The 19,946-nt window shown below is 43.4% G+C and overlaps 1 protein-coding gene across 1 annotated transcript in view; it reads left to right on the top strand.

Moving 5' to 3' along the window:
- Positions 1 to 18,441, top strand: part of VAT1 (vesicle amine transport 1) — a 45,490-nt gene extending 27,049 nt beyond the window's left edge. The window contains exons 2-6 of the mRNA XM_069953087.1: positions 1,921 to 2,128; positions 7,241 to 7,411; positions 8,785 to 8,874; positions 11,545 to 11,786; positions 16,482 to 18,441. Of these exons, the coding sequence (XP_069809188.1) occupies positions 1,921 to 2,128; positions 7,241 to 7,411; positions 8,785 to 8,874; positions 11,545 to 11,786; positions 16,482 to 16,583 (813 nt within the window). The 3' untranslated portion in view covers positions 16,584 to 18,441. The remainder of the gene's footprint in view (positions 1 to 1,920; positions 2,129 to 7,240; positions 7,412 to 8,784; positions 8,875 to 11,544; positions 11,787 to 16,481) is intronic.
- Positions 18,442 to 19,946: the final 1,505 nt, after the last annotated feature.

Genomic DNA, 19,946 nt, shown 5'->3' with positions numbered 1-19,946 from the left:
GGACACTGGAGGCAGGGCATGGTCACATGCTCCTCCATGTCGGCCATCCTATAGACACTCGCCACAGAGCAGGGCAGCACAGTCTGGAGGAGGGGAGTCTGATTTTAGCTCTGAGGCACACAGGGAACCGCTGTGAGAACACTTACTAATACTGAACAATGTTACTATAAAGTGGCCAACCCCTTTAAAGGGACATGTGGGGGTCCTAAGCCTGGAAAACCTGAACCCTTTAAATATACTCCCTTGGCCTAGAAATCTTAACTCCATAGGTATGGCAGATAACCACAGGGCCGGCTGCCGTCTCCGGTGATGACTGAGGGTTCAAACACGCCGTATACGCAGCAAATACGCAACAGATACGCTGCAGATTAGATCTAAATAACTGAACACGGCATCAAATCTGCCACGTATATGGTGTGTGTGTTTGTACCCTGAGGCTTTGTAGGTCAACCAAAGCTATGGTACCTCATGGTTGGCTTCTCTGTTCACTGGTTTGGATTAACTCAGGCTAAACCAAGAGCAGATAGGTGGGTTGTAGGCATACAAATATAAAGTTCCTAAAGCAGGGGAACCTTCAGTCCTCCAGCTGTTGCAGAACTATTCCCATTATACATGTTGGGAATTGTAGTTTTGCATCTGCTGGAGGGTCGAAGGTTCCCTCTCCCTGCCCTAAAGAGAAGCATCATGGTTTAGAGGAAGGTCTGAGCTGATCAGTATAGTTATGTAATATTATAACTTATCAATTGAAATCTCTGCTTACTCTGGGCTTGGGAGTCCAATGGGTGGTCCTATTCAATGACCGCTTAGGGGTCCAGTGGGCAATCTTAGAACCGTATTAGATGGCTGTTTACTATAGTAAATTGGCAGTGATCTACTAGACCAGCACTCTTATTGTGCCTATTACAAGGCTCTATCGTGCAATAAGTACTGCACTGACATTTTTAGCAATGTCCGTGCAGCCCTTGCTTCAAAAGTGAAGTTCATACATTACCTCTCCTCACTCCCACAGCCACCAGTGCAACTTTTTTTTTTTTTTTTTTTATAGCAAATCTAACTTTAATTATAATCTTTGCTTATTCTGGGTTTGAGTCCAATGGGCGGTCTCACTGTGACCTTTTTTGTATGCAGACTGGGTAGGACCGCCCATTAGACTTTCAACTCCAGAATAAGCAGAGTTTTCTGTGAGCTACAAGTTAGTCTTGTGTAAGATTCATTATACCCTCTGCTTATTGTGCCTTTAAGGAGTCCAGTGGGCAGTCCTAAGCTGTGTGCGTAGATATAACATGTCCGTGGAGTAAACATAATCTTTATGGTGGTCCCCTTTAAGTCCTATTCCAGAAACTGCAATAGATGACCCCTCTCACCATCCATTTATTTTATTTTTTTTCTATAGTAGTACAGGATATATTTGTTGTGGTTTCCAAGGTACATTAATATCACACAAACATTTACTTATTGCCCTGTAGACTGTCAAAGGTTTCCAGGAAAAACGCCATAGTTTGTCATGTAAAGGTTAAGAGGGAAAATCCGTTCACATGCCTGAATCCAAACTTATCCATGCTTCAGACTAATCCTGAAGTGGATAGAAAACTATAGGAACATCAATGTATCTTACACAAGTTTACGAATACTTGCACTCCCTGATGACGCCATTGCTGGTGAAACCTGTTGGGGCTTCATTCTGCACTGTCCTGCTTACATAAATGTGCGAACAGAGGCTAAAAGTTTTTTAATGTGGGTAAATTATCATGAACATTATCCTCATCTCTACAATAAGCCATTGACTGTCGGCTAATCTTCACATAACCTTTATGGCCGGCATTATCTTATACAGCACCTTGTCCCTCATGAATTTATTCATTTAACCTATAGCTCTATTCATGTATTCTTGCCCTTCAAAATCTCCTATTTTATTTGCAGGTTGGAGATAAGGTGATGGTCTTCAGCCGATACGGCTTGTGGCAAGAACTGGTGACTGTGCCGGCCGTCCGCACCTTCATCATGCCTGAAGGGATGAGCTTCGAGGAAGGTGCCGCCCTTCTGATAAACTACATCACTGCCTATATGATTATATTCCACTTCGGGAACCTTAGACCAAAACAGAGCATCCTCATTCACATGGCGGCAGGTAAGTCATCAGCATGGGGATTAGGAATGGGTTATGAGGCGAGTTCCGGCTATAGTCTATTCCTTTTAAAGGAGAAGTCTGGCAAAAATCCTTGATAAAATGGTGATGTCACGACCCGACTCCCAGAGCTGTGCGGGCTGTGGCTGCTGGAGGGGATGATGGCAGGGGGACAGAGGGCACTGGAGGGACACGGAGCGTCCCCCTGCCATCATCCCCTCCAGCAGCCACAGCCTGCACAGCTCTGGGAGTTGGGTCGTGACATCACCATGTTATCCAGGCAGTGACATCACCATGTTATCCAGGCAGTGACATCACCATGTTATCCAGGCAGTGACATCACCATGTTATCCAGGCAGTGACATCACCATGTTATCCAGGCAGTGACATCACCATGTTATCCAGGCAGTGACATCACCATGTTATCCAGGCAGTGACATCACCATGTTATCCAGGCAGTGACATCACCATGTTATCCAGGCAGTGACATCACCATGTTATCCAGGCAGTGACATCACCATGTTATCCAGGCAGTGACATCACCATGTTATCCAGGCAGTGAAGTCTTGATGTAGTAGTAAGTGCAGGGAAAAAAGCATTTTATAAGCATTTCCTATAAGTGTATATTGGGGATTTGTATAACTTTTTGGTGGCAAAACAAAACTTTAATAAAAATTTTCGCCGGACTTGTCCTTTAAGGATAGTCCCATTTCTTCTACTTCTAACCCGAATAAAGACTTCTGTGGGTTTAAAAATAGATGTACAAGCATTTCCTGCAGGAACTGTGGCCAACCCAGGACCATGTGGAATTCTCATTGGCTACTTTGTAAGTGTGCAGCAAAAATGGGTCCTGACATCCTCTAATATCTTATAGCGGCACATTCTGAGGCATGACATCACTCCCACATACTCTGCATACAGCACAGTGAGATGTAATTGTTCTAGGGCCCAGGGAATAAGCTCCGCCGCCTTCTTGACACATGCACAGGCAAAAAATAATAATTTTTGACAAAAAAAAAAACTTTAGTTCCTTTGTAATGCTGGGAGGGTTAATCTGAGGTCAAGTTATTGATGAACTCGCGGACTATCCCTCCCAGCAGCATTCTAAAAAGAAGTTACGAAGTTGCAGACAGGGACTTATTTACATCAGCTGTTTTAGAAGGGAGGGGGAGACGGAGAGAGAAAATCTCACACCCAGTTTTGTCTTCAGCAGAAAGCAGCAGCTTAGAACTGGGGGAAGGAGACAGAATAAATAAGGAATTATTAGGGGACATCCAAATGTCCGCAAATTTACGAACTGGGAGGAAATGTAATGGATTGTTCCCCACCTGGCATGCGTCAATATGCCAGCAGCAGGGGAACTCTTTGACTCTCGCGGCTGTCACTACAGTGCTGTGGCGGTTCAAAGCATGTCTTGATGTAGTAGTAAGTGCAGGGAAAAAAGCATTTTATAAGCATTTCCTATAAGTGTATATTGGGGATTTGTATAACTTTTTGGTGGCAAAACAAAACTTTAATAAAAATTTTCGCCGGACTTGTCCTTTAAGGATAGTCCCATTTCTTCTACTTCTAACCCGAATAAAGACTTCTGTGGGTTTAAAAATAGATGTACAAGCATTTCCTGCAGGAACTGGCCAACCCAGGACCATGTGGAATTCTCATTGGCTACTTTGTAAGTGTGCAGCAAAAATGGGTCCTGACATCCTCTAATATCTTATAGCGGCACATTCTGAGGCATGACATCACTTCCTGTGTTTTTTTTTTTTTTTTTTTTTTTTTTTTATGGCAAGCGGTTAACGTGTTTCCTTTCCCTTTCCTGCATGTAATGATCTCTTCCTGTCCAATTATGGGACTTCCTGTTGAAGTATTGTACAGGAAAAGAAAATAAATCTGACTACAAAGACATCTAAACAAAAGTGAAGGGTCTACTGCTTTGTTTTAATCATCAGGACAACCTTGCAAAATGTTTAGATTTATTTCTGCAGCCTAATGCATTAGTGACTGCTAGGGCATGTTACTGCGCTCTTATGGGCTTGATACTATAAAATGCCTATGACCTATGGCTGCATCCATGTTTTCCAGGACTCCCCAGGGCTGCAGCACAGGAAACCCCTTTGAATACACTGTGCACTAAGCCTGGCAGAACCACTCCTGTAGCGTTGCCCTCCATCTTCCAGAAACAGCACTTCTCCTGTCCTCAGATTGCATGTATAGTTTTGCAGCTTGGTTCTAATGAAGCTGAATTGTAATACCACACCCAACCTGAGGACAGGGGTGGTGCTGTTTTTTAACCCTTTAAGGACATGGCCCATTTTCGTTTTTACGTTTTCGGTTTTTCCTCCTTGTGTTTAAAAGGTCATAGCACTTGCATTTTTCCACCTAGAAACCCACATGACCCCTTATTTCTTGCGTCACTAATTGTACTTTGCAATTACAGACTGAATTTTTGCATAAAGTACACTGCGAAACCAGAAAAAAATTCAAAGTGTGGTGAAATTGAAAAAAAAAACGCATTTCTTTTATTTGGGGGAAATGTGTTTTTACGCCATTCGCCCTGGGGTAAAACTGACTTGTTATGCATGTTCCTCAAGTCGTTACGATTAAAACGATATATAACATGTATAACTTATATTGTATCTGATGGCCTGTAAAAAATTCAAACCGTTGTTAACCAATATACGTTCCTTAAAATCGCTCCATTCCCAGGCTTATAGCGCTTTTATCCTTTGGTCTATGGGGCTGTGCGATGTGTCATTTTTTGCGCCATGATGTGATCTTTCTATCGGTACCTTGATTGCGCATATACGACTTTTTGATCGCTTTTTATTACATTTTTTCTGGATTTGATGCGACCAAAAATGCGCAATTTTGCACTTTGGGATTTTTTTGCGCTGACGCCGTTTACCGTACGAGATCAGGAATGTGATTAATTAATAGTTCGGGCGATTACGCACGCGGCGATACCAAACATGTTTATTTATTTATTTGTTTACTTTTATTTAAAACCTGGGAAAAGGGGGGTGATTCAGACTTTTATTAGGGGAGGGGGATTTTTACTATTAACAACACGTTTTTTTTTTTTTTTTTACACATATACTAGAAGCCCCCCTGGGGGACTTCTAGTATATACACTTGGAACTCTCATTGAGATCTCTGCAGCATAGATATGCTGCAGAGATCCATGAGATCGGCACTCGTTTGCTTTCGGCTGCTGCAGCCGGAAACAAACGAGTGCCGAGCCGAGGACGGCGCCATCTTGGACGCGTCCCCGGCCGGCATCAGTAACGGAGATCGCTCCTCCGGGACAAGGTCCCGGAGGAGCGATCTCCCCCACTAGACACCAGGGAAACGTTGCCTCCGGTAATCGGAGGCAGCTGTCAACTTTGACAGCTGCCTCCGATTAGCTAATTAGCGGGCACGGCGATCGGACCGTGCCCGCTAATAGAAGCGGTCCCGGGCTACACGCGGCACCCGGGATCGCGGCACTTCAAAGCGAGGCCGCCGCGCGGCCCCGCTTTGAAGTGCTAATGAGGACATAGGACGTACCGGTACGTCCTATGTCCTTAAGAGGTTAAACTTTTTTTTTTAATTCTGACCAGCTGTGGCTCTTACCTCTTTACCTTGAAGAACCCTCTTTATGAGCTGAATGCAAATTCTTATAAAAAGTAGTCATTTTTTTTATTGGTATGGGTTTTGTAGTATAAAGTAAAAACGTCTGCCGCTTCCCTCTCGGAATCTGTGTGGTTTGTCTGCTCTCCAGACATTCATGTGACCCAACAGCTGAGCGCTGTGTAAGTACTATCTCCACTCCCACAATGCACGGCTCCAGCACAAATCCAGCAGAGCCCTGAATGTAACCTTCTGTCCAAACACAAGCCTTAAAAATGCAAAGGATCCAAATATTTGTAAACTGTAGTATTATCAACCTGTCATGGAAACATTCTTGCATTTAAAGGGATACTCTGGCCAAACTTTTTCAACTCAACAGGCTGAAAAAGTTATATAGATCTGTTTACTTTAAAGCTCTAGTCTTCCAGTACTTATCCGCTGCTGTATGTCCTACAGAAAGTGGTGCTTTCTTTCCAATCTGATAATGCTCTCTGCTGCCACCGGAGCTGTCTGGAGCAGGAGAGGTTTTCTATGGAAATTTGCTACTGCTCTGGACAGTTCCTGACATGGACAGAGGTGGCAGCAGAGAGCATTGTCAGACTGGAGAGAATACACTACTTCCTGCAGGACATACAGCAGCTGATAACTATTGGAAGACTGGAGATTTTTAAGTAGAAGCAAATTTCAAATCAACTGTTGTCAGTTATAAAAAGCTGTAAAGGCATTTTTTTTGCTGGAGTATCCCTTTAAGGAGTTATGGCCAATTTTAACCTGTAGGAGAAGCTGAGTGATAATTTTAGGATAACCTGCCAGTCATGGAAATCTCAGCTAATTCTGGTCTAAGTAGTGGCCATACTTAGCGACTGACACCTGTCCATAACCACCGTGTAGGACCACCCCCTTGACTAATTAGGCCAGAATGAGGCAGCGGACAGAAGAATGGTGGCTCATCTCGCCCTATTCATGATCCTGTACAAACAGTCCCCACTTCTCCTCAGATCCTTCATCCAAAGCACTGTAGAAGAGCCTGGTGTGATAAGTATCTGTGCAGGACATAACCATGGTTCTCCGCTGCCTCTCATACACAATGTATGTATTTTCCGCCCACACTTAACAGAGAATATGCGAATTCCAGGAATTTATAGAACAGATGACATGAATCCGATTCTTGTGCACAACAAGAGCTTTTATTAGAGAGCTGACCTCTTCCACAGCGACAGAAAATGGTTTTATTCGGAACAATAACCCTTCATCTCGTAACACGATTTATGTGCGAGCTGCATCTTGTGGTTGTGGTGACAATGTCCTGTTTTGCTCAAGGGTTTTATATTTAGCTTCAGGCCATCTTATAAATAAAGAATGTTTGATTATCCGGTTAAAGAGGTGGCGCCCCCTCTCGCTAATTGGCCATATGTGGTATTGCAGCTCGGCCTCATTCACTTAATAGAGCACTTTGTAATCCTGGTCAGAATGTGCTCAGATGGTCATCCAATATTCTCTCTACAGGCGGAGTCGGTACTGCGGCCATTCAGCTTTGTAAAACCGTGAAAGACGTCACAATATTTGGCACTGCATCTGGGTCCAAGCACGAGGCTCTTAAAGAGAGTGGAGTAACTCACCCCATCGACTACAGGACAAGTGACTACGTCGATGAAGTTCGGAAAATCTCCCCTAAAGGTAAACTCCTTCAGGACACACTTTCTGTACTGTAGGGGGTTTCGGGTACGTAAGTTTGATTTTGAGCCAAAACTTGTAAACTTGTTCCGATTTGGGCTATTTGACCACAAAAGCACTACGGTTCCTCATTGTAGTAAATAGGCATATAGTAAAATGATTACTGATACAGTATATGGAAACCAAAGGTCTTGAAGGGAAAATGACCTCTTAGTAAATGGGAAAGAAAAGCCCATGGAGCCTCATCGAAGAGTCTCGAAACACAGGACTAGCCAGATATCCCTCCAAAACGGGCCCAGCCAAGGGGTGGCTCCTGTAGGGAAACCACCAAATCAAGTGGCCCTATAAGTCAATGTAATGACAAGGGAAAAACAAAGGCCAGGTATCCATCCACATACAGCTGTTTCGGGTTGTTGCCCCTCAGTGTGGAGCAGGATTCTAGCTAAGTGGGAGCAATGCCTAGTAGATCCTGAGATCAGCAATCTGTTTCTCTTAGTAAATGGGGTATTTCGATATCCTAAAATGTTTTTACGTGTTGCTGGGGTGTGGTAACAATGAATACAACTGAAGCTGCTGTTGCTGTGACTTCTGGTTCTCTGCTCATCGCCACTAGTTCCGCTACTTCAAGACTAGTCATCTCAGCTGGACCTACCTGCTTTGCCAATCACTGAGGCAAGAGTGCTGCCATTTCATTGGCTGGGAAGACTAGTCTTAGAAGTAGCAACAAGTGTCGATAAGCAGGGGACCAGACATCACTGCAACAGGAGCTGCAGGGGACCCGGGTAGGTGAGTGTCATTAAAGGGGTTGTCCAGCAAAAATCTTTCTTTCAAATCAACTCGTGTCAAAGTTATAGATTTGTAATTTACTTCTATTAATAGATTTGTAATTTACTTCTATTAAAAAATCTCAAGTCTTATCAGTACTTATCAGCTGCTGTATGCCCTGCAGGAAATTTTGTTTTATTTTCAGTCTGAGACAGTGCTCTCTGCTGACATCTCTGGCCGAGACAGGAATTGCCCAGAGCAGGAGAGGTTTTCTATGGGGATTCATAGAAAACAGACAGTTCTGGTCTCGGCCAGAGATGTCAGCAGAGAGCACTGTCACACTGAACATAAAGCAACCCTTTTTCATGACATACCGCAGCTAATAAGTATGGGGAGACATGAGATTTTCTTAATAGAAGTAAATTACACATCTATATAACTTTCTGATATCAGTTGACTTGAAAGAATTTTGCTGGACAACCCCTTTAATTCTTTGCCACAAAAATAGGATACTGGAATACCGCTTTAAAAAACTGCAAAAGATGCAACCCCACTATGCTAAACACAGAGCTTTACTAGTTTATTAAAGATGGTGCTCCCTTTTATTCCAGGTGTAGACATTGTCTTGGACCCCCTGGGAGGATCTGACACTTGTAAAGGATACAACTTATTGAAGCCCATGGGGAAGCTGGTGATTTTTGGTGAGTACATGTTCCATTGAATGTAGAAAACTGCTTCAAAATGAGTTTGCCGGTACAAATCACAACCTTTAGTACATCTTGACTGCCGGGTAAAGTGTCCGTCAGCTTAAATGGGGCGACTTGTTCTGCTGGTATTAGACTCCAGACAACAATGCCCAAGGTTAATTTCATTTTGATCAATTGGGAAGGAGGGGGTGGGAATCAGGAGTTAACTTGTTCACCATGGCTGGACCTGTGTCTCATCTCACTTCCCTTCACTCCTACCACATCGCTGAACATGCGACACAATATCTATTGTGGAATTCGGCACAGGCATTTCTCCTTGAAGAATGAGGTTTTGTCTTCACACACTGGTGGTTGGATGCTCGAAGCCCGAGGGGACGGGATACAGACTTCACACTTATTCTATTTCCGCATGAGTTGTGTTGCAGGAGACCTTGGTGGCGTGTTAACCCCTCTTAGAAAAGAGATTACGTCCATGGATGAGTGAATAGCCCTGAATACCCAATGGGAATTCAGATCTAACCTGATCGGTTAAACTGCATCAGTCATGTACGTAGAGGGATTATGGTGGTGGGTCCTGCCACCCTGGGCTTAAGAGCCTGGTGTTTCTTCCTTTGTTCCCTACCCCCGTACTAGCTAACAATGTAAGAGATGGGAATCCTGCATAGACTCTGGCACCTAAACAGGATACCAGAGCCATGACTTGGTCCAACGCTATAGTGTGTACATGGTCATATAGCCAATGTTGTTGGTTAGTGTCACCCTAGAAATCAATAGTACCAGCGACTTTTAAGATTGGGTTTAATAGACAAATATGTCATTATCTGCATTCAGAATTTCCCCAGGCCCCCCCCTCATTCACTGCCCATTATCAGGAAATCTCGACTTTTAACCCCTTAAGGTCAAAGCCTATTTTCGTTTTTGCGCTTTTGCTTATTCCATTTTAAGTTTAAAAGTCCATAGCGCTTGCATTTTTTCACCTAGAGACGTATATGAGCGCTTATTTTTTGCGAAACCAATTGTACTTTGCAATGACAGGCATTATTTTTCCATAACATATGCTGCGAAACCGGAAAAAAATCATTTGCGCTGTCAAATTGAAAAAAACGAATTTGTTTTGATTTCGGGGAGTTTTGCATTTACGCCGTTCGCCCTATGGTAAAACTGACTTGTTATGCATGTTCCTCAAGTCGTTACGATTACTATGATATATAACATGTATAACTTATATTGTATCGGATGGCCTGTAAAAAATTCAAACCATTAACAAATATATGTTCCTTAAAAATCGCTCCATTCCCAGGCTTATAGCGCTTTTATCCTTTGGTCTATGGGGCTGTGTGAGGTCAGTTTTTGCGCCATGATGTGTTTTTTCTATCGGTACCTTGATTGCGCATATACGACTTTTTGATCGTTTTTTTTATTACATTTTTTTTCTGGATTTGATGCGACCAAAAATGCGCAATTTTGCACTTTGGAATTTTTTTGCGCTGACGCCGTTTACCGTACGAGATCAGGAATGTGATTAATTAATAGTTCGGGCGATTACGCGCGGCGATACTAAATGTTTATTTATTTATTAATTTATATTTATAAAATGGGAAAAGGGGGGTGATTTGGACTTTTATTAGGGGAGGGGATTTTTTATTAATAACACTTTTTTACTTTTTTACTGTAACTAGAAGCCCCCCTGGGGGGCTTGTATATAGACAGCACTGATCTCTCATAGAGATCAATGCTGTGTATATACACAGCAAAGATCGATTAGATCGGTCATAGATTACTATGGCCTGCTGCAGGCCATAGCAATCTATTGCCGAGCCGGGATCGGCATCATTCCGACGCTGAGGCCCGGCACGGGCAGAAGAACGGATCTCCCGCCCGCGATCGCATCACGGGGGGGAGATCCGTCCCACTAGACACCAGGGACGTGAGGTCTGAAGCCTCTAAGTGCAGCTGTCAGGTTTGACAGCTGCACTTAGAGGCTTAATTAGCCGGCGCGGCAACGGGACCCGCGCCGGCTAATAGAGGCACTGCCCGGCTGCACATGTCAGCCGGGATCAGCGCCGTTCAGAGCGGGGTCCCGGCGGGACCCCCCTCTGAACACCCCCGAGCGGCACCATGACTTATCAGATACGTCATGGGTCGCTAAGGGGTTAAATCAATCGATCCCTGTGTACCGTATGGAGAGGGGAGGAGGGAGATAGTCGCCAGCAGAAAACAAAGGATTACACCGCAGGACCTGTGTGAAAGCGGGTATTCAGAGGTCAGTGCTGACTTCAGAAGAGAGAGCCCGATGTATCTGTAAATTAACTTCTGTTTTAGTGCCTCATCTCCCTCCACCCCTCCCCTCGCCGTAAAAAAACCATGAAGACGGGGGGAGAGCTTGAAACTGCTTTTTCATGATAAAATGCATTTTTCGGCTAATAAACCCAATTACAAAGTTCCTTAAAATCGCCTGTACTATTGATTTCTGCAAAATTTAAAGGACAGTGACATTTTGAATGTACAATGAAGGGGACTCTGCCCCTTCCATTAACTAATAGGGGTTCCCAAAGTCTGCCTCATCAATTTCAAAGTCTGAAAAACTACTACTGTCTCAGTGTTGCCAGTAGTAAAGCCAACTTTGCCATACGTAACCATATACTAACTAGTTGTCTCTTCCAGGGGCTGCCAACTTGTTGACCGGACAAAAGAAGAACATAATGGCTCTTGCCAAGTCTTGGTGGAACCAGTTCAGCATAAACGCCATGCAACTCATTGGAGCAAACAAGGCCGTGTGCGGCTACCTTCTGAGCCGCATGGAAGATGAAAGCGAGCTGCTTGCAGATGTTGTAGCTACACTGTTGGATCTTTATAAGCAGGGGCAGATTAAGCCGAAAATCGACAGTGTATATCCTTTTGAGCAGGTAAGCGGGGCATCAACCTATTAATACAATATAACGGCAATAGCTAGAGCGTGGCCACGGCTGAAATCCATCCCGCTGAAATGTCTCCCTGAGGAACCCCTAGATGAACCTAGCACGAGTCTACTTCCGCATAGCTAGAACACCATATTTCACTTTTTTGGCAACTGGGAACAAAGTAAAAGTTTACCTCAACACCCTGCCACACTTCCTGCTATTGAAACGCCTCCGCTTCTTAAAGTGGCCATTTCCATATAAACTACAATGGAGGCCTTTAAACAATAATTGTCAGAAATTGTTCCATCTTGTACTTCGGGTGTTTAGTCGTAAAGATTAATTGAGAAAGGTGGATGCCAGGGGGATTGTATTTTCCGAAATTTTTAATGTCTGCTTCTGTTTTTGAAGTGGCAGAAGTTCAACTACTTTTGGCTGCAGTTCTTTAAAGTTTGTGTTTGATCACTTTACTCAACTTTTTCATATAAATGATCTCTACAGATAACTTGGTGAGTGCAGTACCTGACTGAATTAGCACTGGCAAAGGACACCTAGTAAATGGCAAGCCAGAATTACAAATGGATGAGGATTGAGTGACTGGCCAGAAATATTTCCGGGCACTTGGTCTCCAGCTTGGTATTCTGTGGCTAAGGCTGGGTTCACACTACGTTTTTGCAAAAAAATGAAACTGGTGTGTGTATCAGTTTTTCCATTGTATTCAATTATTAAAGGATCTGTTTTTTAACGTACACAACGTAGTCAACCTAATTTTTGTGACCGTTAAAATAAAAAACTGATCCGTTTTGATCCTTTTATAATGGAATTCAATGGAAAACTGATACACACATGCATCAGTTTTTGAAAGAGAATGAAAAAACTGATTGCAAAAACGTAGTGTGAACTCAGCCTTACATACCAGTCGGGCAGACAATCACATGTCAGAGTGGCATTTTCATTGTGTCGCACTTCCTTTAGAAAACATCAGAGAACCTATAGCATGTGCTCTTCTGCCCTTCCATCTCTGCCCTTCCATCTCTGAGTTATCTCTATTGCTTTCCTCCGTGCTGACATCTGGCAGCTGCTCCAGGAAGCTTAAGTATCCAGATGTCTTTACTATTGGGACACTTCCCTCATGTTATGAGAACTTTTAGCTGGTTCCACCCAGGGTCTCCCACAAGCAAACTTCACTTGAGTTTATTTAAAAAATTTTTAACCTCTTAGTAATATGAATTAAAGGGACAGTCAGCTAGAAAAGATGTCCTACACGTAGTGTTGAACTTTTTGGGTTTGGCAACATTCTCTGTACTTGAATGCTCGGCACTTGACTCCCCACAGCTGGAGACTTTGCATGTTGCCCTAAGGAGCCCTGGGAAAACATGGAAACTGCTATGGGCTGTATACATTTTTTCCTGGCAGCCCTAGGGCAGCATCTAACTTCTCCAAATGCCGAGCATTCAAGTTCAGAGAATGTTGCTGGACTCAAACAGTACAAGTCTGGCCAACTCTACCCACACTGCTTACATGGCTATGTAGTAGTAGGACTATCCATTTATTTTAGTTTGGGGTTGTAATTGCCAAAACTGAAGTGTCATAGAGGCGTGGTCGCAATGCTCTAGTGCCCTGAGCACACCTCCGACACTTTAGGGCAGCAAGAAAACAGTTTTTTGGGAGGCTTTTTTGGCAGTTGGACAACTAATTATAGATATGGGTAGTCTCCCTCTAATGTAGCTATATAGTATTGCCAAAACTCTTGACAAGGCAATTGGATTTATCCCCAGTGGGGTCCATGAAGCAGAGGAACATGCAAACACTGGCCATAGTCTAACCCATGGTTACAATATGGACCATTAATGGTCAAAGCCATGTCCTCCCAAGTAACTGGGTCAACCCCACCGTTCACATCGGAGACTTATTAAGACGACACATTGGTTCTACAATATAAAGCGCACCCTTTTTTTTTTTTTTTTTTTTTTTTCTATGATGACCAAAATTGGTTTTGTTCTGGAACTTATTCATAAAATGAAGATAATTGATATAAAATTGGTTTGTAAAATGTTTCTTTTCACCAGCATGTAAATGAGGGAAGAAGCGGACTCTGGATTTTTGCATTGATAAATTTGCATTGCTTTTTCTGTAAGCAGAAATTAGCTTTCAGGTCCCTCGCTGCCTTTAATACGGGCCTCCTGAGCTCTATATTTTATGCATGGAGGATCTAGTCTTGTGATGTTTCCTAGCAACATAAAAGGTCACCTGTTCAATTCCGGTTTCTTCTACAAATATGACTCAGATTTATTAAAGTCGTAAGCTAACAAAACGGGTCCCCGGTATTAAGAGATTAGGTGTCTCCAGGAGTGCACATTATAGAGCCAGGATGGTTATAGGAAAGGGCTTTCCTCCGCTTCTTGAAGAAGCTTCCACTATGATCATTGTACGCCTCAATATGAAACCTGTTAAGCCGAGAGATGTGTGCTCGAGGAATGGTTTAGTTAACAGAGGAGCTAAACTCTAGCATGCCAAAGTCCCATCGTTCAGCATTTGATTACCGGAGGCTGAAGTTGGATGCAGCCGTATGGCCCTATTCCACCAACAGATTTGACAACAGATTATCTGCCAAAGATTTGAAGCCAAACCCAGGAGTGGATTTGAAAAGAGGAGAAATCCAATCTTTTCTTTATGACCTGTTCTCTGATTATAGTCTGTTCCTGGGTTTGGCTTCAAATCTTTGGCAGATAATCTGTCGTCAGATCTGTTGGTGGAATAGGGCCTTTAGAAGTCCTGGAAAACATGGATACAGCCTATGACTAGGTTTTACAGGACTCCCTAGGGCTGCATCCAACTTTGCCAGCCGGTAATCTAATGCTGAACAATCGGACTTCGGCCACCGGTAATTAGCATGCTAAAGCCCGATCGTTCAGCATTAGATTAACGGCAGGCAAAGAAGTTGGATGCAGCCCTAGGGAGTCCTGTAAAACATGGTCATAGGCAGCAGCCATGTTTTCCAGGACTTCCTAAGGCTGCATCCAACTTCAGCCTCCGGTAATCAAATGCTGAATGATCGGACTTTAGCATGCTAGTTTTGCTCCTCTCTACTGTTAACTCAACCATTCCTCCTCATGTCCAGATTAGAGATGAGCGAACCTGGAGCATGCTCGAGTCCATCCGAACGTTCGGTATTTGATTAGCGGTGGCTGCTGAACTTGGATAAAGCTCTAAGGTTGTCTGGAAAACATGGGTACAGCCAATGACTATATCCATGGTTTCCACATAGCCTTAGGGCTTTATCCAAGTTCAGCAGCCACCGCTAATCAAATGCTGATCGTTCGGGTTCGGATGGACTCGAACCCGAACCCGGTTCGCTCATCTCTGGTCCAAATCCTTTGACGATCGTAGTTTGGTTTAGGAGCTCTTGCTGTCAATACAATTCAGTAGAAAAACCCCATTGACGCTAGTATAACTTATCTGCACCTTGACTCCAATTCCTTTACTATCCCCAGGTTATTCCAGTATTCCCAGCACTCTAACAAGGAACATGGGAGCTGGAAGTAATAGACATTATGGGGGACATGTATCATCCGGCGTACGGATGATTTTCAGCGTAAAGTGCCGATTTGCGCATTTTTTTTGCAAATCTGCACTTTCTGCTGAGTACGCCGGGGGGCGGGAAGGGGGTGGAACAGAGGGCACTGACTCTTGAGTCAAAAGATACGCCGAAAACCTACTCCAGTCCTCAGCTGGCGTAGGTTTTCGGCGGTGCGCACCAGAGCGCACAGGATTTATGTAGAGGCAGTCCGCCTCTACATAAATCCCCGTAGCGCCGGAGATGCGGGGACATTTATAAGTCCGGCGTACAAAACGCCGGACTTAATAAATGTCCCCCATAGTCTTCATTACCTTCAATGGAACGGAGCTGCAATACCCAAACTGAGAAAAACATGGCCAATTTCTTACAGAAACAGCACCACTCATGTCCTAAGCTTGGTCAACACCTTTTAGACTGTGTTCCCACTATCGGGGAAAGGTGGCAGTCTTGTTATATAGACTGCTGCTAATGATCATCGTTGTTGGCTGCCATTTATAACAAGACCCCCCCCCCTCTCCTGTTTTCTGTTCTATGTGATCACTTACAAAGCCTACATGAGACTTCGCTACTATCGTGTGAGTGCGCGTCAATATGCATTTTATGCCATTTTTATTTTTTTGGTCATATAAGCCCTTTAACATGTCCACTTCCAGGGTGTTATGGTTGCCCTGCCTGGGCCTGCCACGGTACCACTGAAACGTGCTTAGATCAGCATGGAGCCTATGACTGCTTTACTTACACTATCACAGGATCGAGACCTCCTGCAGTTCTACCAAGAGAGAAATTTGCAAACCTCTGATTCTTTTGGGTTTGCCTACATACTTTAACTTGTGCAATATAATAAACCTTAAAAATCCCAGCTATAAAGTTTCCATTCTGCTGTCATTCCTACAAGTGGATTGGATTTGTATCTTGGCTTCTAACACATGCTACAGTTTGGCAGCAGAGCAAAAGCCTGATTTATAGCAGGCCGGTGGTTAGGAAGGAACGCCGCTTCCACCAAGCACTGTAACAGTGTAGAACAATGGGGGAGCATCTCCTGGCTTACCGCTTCCATGTACCAGCTAAACTGCATAGGTTCTTCTAGATTATATGCAATATTTCAAGCCCTTTATCTTCGACAGGTGGGTGATGCCATGAGACAGATGCAAGAAAAGAAAAATGTCGGTAAAGTCATCCTGGTCCCTGAAGTGCCAAAGGAAGAAGCAAAGAAGGAAGAAAATTAAAGGGATGAGCTGCAGAAAGAAGCACCAAACCCTGCAGATTGTGAAAACTGTGTCCTACTAATGTATGTGTGTGTGTCTGGGGGGTGAATGTCTTACTGAGCCCTATTGTAAGATGATGTATAACCACTTGTTTGCCACTTGGCGGTGAGTGGGCTACACCTTTACTGCCCATAGAATACCCCGGGGTATGCATTCTGAGAAATCTCGCTGATGAAATCTGTAAACTGCATAAGATTTAGCAAAGGGAATCCTGAGCCGAGCTCCGGGAACATTCTGGTTTGATTGAATCTGCTGCAGTTGTGATTTTTCTGGAGGAGACTTCTTCAGTGTTCCCTTCAGGTCTTTTACACAGTAACATTCCAGGTATTGGGTTGCGATCTTGCTGAGGGGGCGGTTAACTTTTTTTCCTCTATTGTTTCCACCGTCCATTTTCTAGGTCACTCCATATTGTAACTTGCTTAACTCTACGTTCAAACTGTGGTCGCTATCATGTTTCATTTGATAAATAAATGTAATCCTTTTGCCATTACCATTTATTTTAATTTTTTTTTTGCAACAAGAAAGACCGTCAAAATGGAACCAGTTATGAGCTAGTTTCGATAGGTCCTGAACTTCTAAGTAAATTTTGAAGTCAGATGACGCCAGTAAAGGTTCGTAGGCAACCACGTGACTCGTAATAGGCTATCTTGGTAACAAGCCGTATCTAAAATCACTTGTTTCCTTGTTGACTATAGTTAGCGTACGTACTGTCGAGCACAATCCAGTCGCTGTCTCCAAGATTAGATTCTAGCACAAACTGTAGCAATTTCCTTTTTCTTTGGTTTTGGTAGCTTATGGCATCTTAGCCAACACATTCTTCATCTGAACAGTAGATGCTAGATTGTAGGTAAGCTTTAACTCTTGTGCTGAGGTCTACTTTAAATACGTAGCCTGTGGGATCCTATGTCCGAAAGAGTAAATTGTGCAAGGTTAATTTAGAGTCTGGTTGGTCCTATGGAATAATCATGCCATCCTACCATATTTTGCGAGGAGGAAATATGAGGGGTTAATGTTGACTGGCATACAAATGTGTTGTACATTCGGCTATGTAAAGGCAACTGCGGGAGAGCAGCCCCAGAACTTGGGAATAGGTGAATGGTCATTGCCAAGCAATGGTTTATTAGATCTTCTATATATAGGGGTTTCGACTGAGGAGCCGAGACAAATTTTTTGAGCCTTACCATAAGAACAAGTGGTGGTATCTAGAGGAAAATGCTACCTCGGGTGTCGGGGGCTCCTCGGTCACTTCCGAACTTGCCTGGTCATCGTACACCATTAACCCTTCGGTGAATTCTGTTAGTGCAAACCAGTTTCTAATTGGGAAACTCCAATATTTCTGTCATGGGTATAAAATAAAGCAAGAATCGGAGAGGCTTCCAGGTATGCTAGTCATAGCTTCTTTCATCTCTAATCTAAGTGAAACCTAGCTAGTGCCATGTTATCTTGGACCTCATGTTTATCACTTCCGTGCCAAACCCGGAAAGCCTTTTGCAAGCAATCTGTACTTTCCGCTGCTTGTATTAAAGGAAATCTTCCCAGATACTCACTGGTTGCCTTATTTCTGAGTGCATTCATTACCACCAAGGTTTTACTAGGATAGGGGTCTTAAGCTGGATCACTGCCAGTTGTTTACCAACATACCAATGTGCCAATGTTACCACTATATGGTGCCAATAGAATTTAACTTGAGTACTAACTTGTTGACTTGTAAAAATCATGTTCTGTCTGTAAACTTTGGATAGATGTGGTTCAGTAAGCAAAAGTGAGCTCATTCCTCTGTATCCTTGACTTTCAGCATGATTAAAGCACTTGTGTTGCACGGTTGTCTCCTTTTTAATGCACGGCCATCTTTCTGAATCCCTGGCAGTCTCTCTGTCATCGAATTACACTCAAAGGGCTGCACTTTCTATCGAAGGGTTAGAAACTTTGTAGAATGGGTCTCCATACCTAGACTTTATAGTGTTTGCTATTGTAGGTAGGTCACAAAGTTGCACTTTCACAAATTCTACTTTCCTTGGCCATAGTTATAGTAGTGAATAAAGATGAGTGACTCTCGAGCATGTTCTGGTTTGGCTGGCATCCTGGAAAACATGGATACAGCTTTAGACTTCCAACTTCTGCAGCCACCAGTGTTCAAATGGTGCATGCTCAGATTTGGACGGACCTGAGTTTGATCAAGATTCACTCATTTCTAGTAGTGAAATAGTCTGAAGCACAATGGGTAGTATGGGTTTAGCTGTAGACTTGTAAATATAAAAATTATGCAGTGATCTTTTAATAAAACCTTGCCAAAAATTTCTGTGGCTGAATATTAAACTTAGACACGTAGTTAGGACCCACAGCTTTGCTGAACACATTGGCAACAAGGTGGTAAATTATTAAAGCTGTGTCTGTAGTATAGGTTCCATAAGGGGATGCACTCTGGTTACAAGGGCCCTATTGCATTGAGCATCTGTCAGCTGAGTACGCTCATCGCTAGCACTTGGTTACAGACTGGATTGGGATGTCTAATATGGCCCTAGGCATAAAGGTGTGGTGTACATTAGGTAGTCTAAATCTGTGATTTGTGAGTTTGTGAAACACTAAAATAAGCTTGGTGCCTTCATGCATTGACCTTGCCAAAGAGGTCAACTATATAAACCTGTTCCCTAAGCATGAAATGAGTAAGTTTTTAGTCCACCACTTGCCAACAATTACTAACCATGGTTCTGGAAGAAAAGACTTCTGAATATGGTCTCTGTGGCAAGTTTATTTGGAAAAAGACCCTTTTAGGTGGCAGAAAGCATAATCTATACAGGTGACCCTCAGTCTACCCTATGCCTCCAAACTGGCTTCAAATAGAGGTGAGTGAACTTCAGGTAATTTGCCAAACCTGGATTTGAGCTAGAACACTGGCCATTCATCTTCTCGCATCTGGAAAGGTTGGGAGTCCTGAAAACATGGATACAGCCATAGGCTATATACATGTTTTCTTAGGAGCCCTAGGAGGGCAACTAACTTTTTCCAGACACAGGGAGTTAAATTCCGAGTGTTAAGGATTGGAGAAGTTGCTGCACCTGGACTAAAGCTTGAAGTTTGCTTGTCTCTAAATTAATATCCAGATGTAACCTGTCAATTGAATAGAATACCAGCACAACGACCATAAAATATCCACCCTTAGAAAACCATCCCATCTGTAGTACCCCCTTTGATGGAGTAACAATGCTGCTCAAGCCAATTAACGTCAGATGTCTGACCCATCTCCCAGCTTGTCTTGCTATCCAGACTTTCTGGAACAAGGCATTGCAGTAGGTAGGAGCCATTGTGGTGGCACATTAAGGCTGC

Source organism: Dendropsophus ebraccatus, chromosome 14, assembly GCF_027789765.1.
Source record: "Dendropsophus ebraccatus isolate aDenEbr1 chromosome 14, aDenEbr1.pat, whole genome shotgun sequence".
Taxonomy (NCBI): Eukaryota; Metazoa; Chordata; class Amphibia; order Anura; family Hylidae; genus Dendropsophus; species Dendropsophus ebraccatus.
The sequence above is the reverse complement of the archived record's forward strand: the minus strand, read 5'-3'. Positions and strand labels throughout refer to the sequence as shown.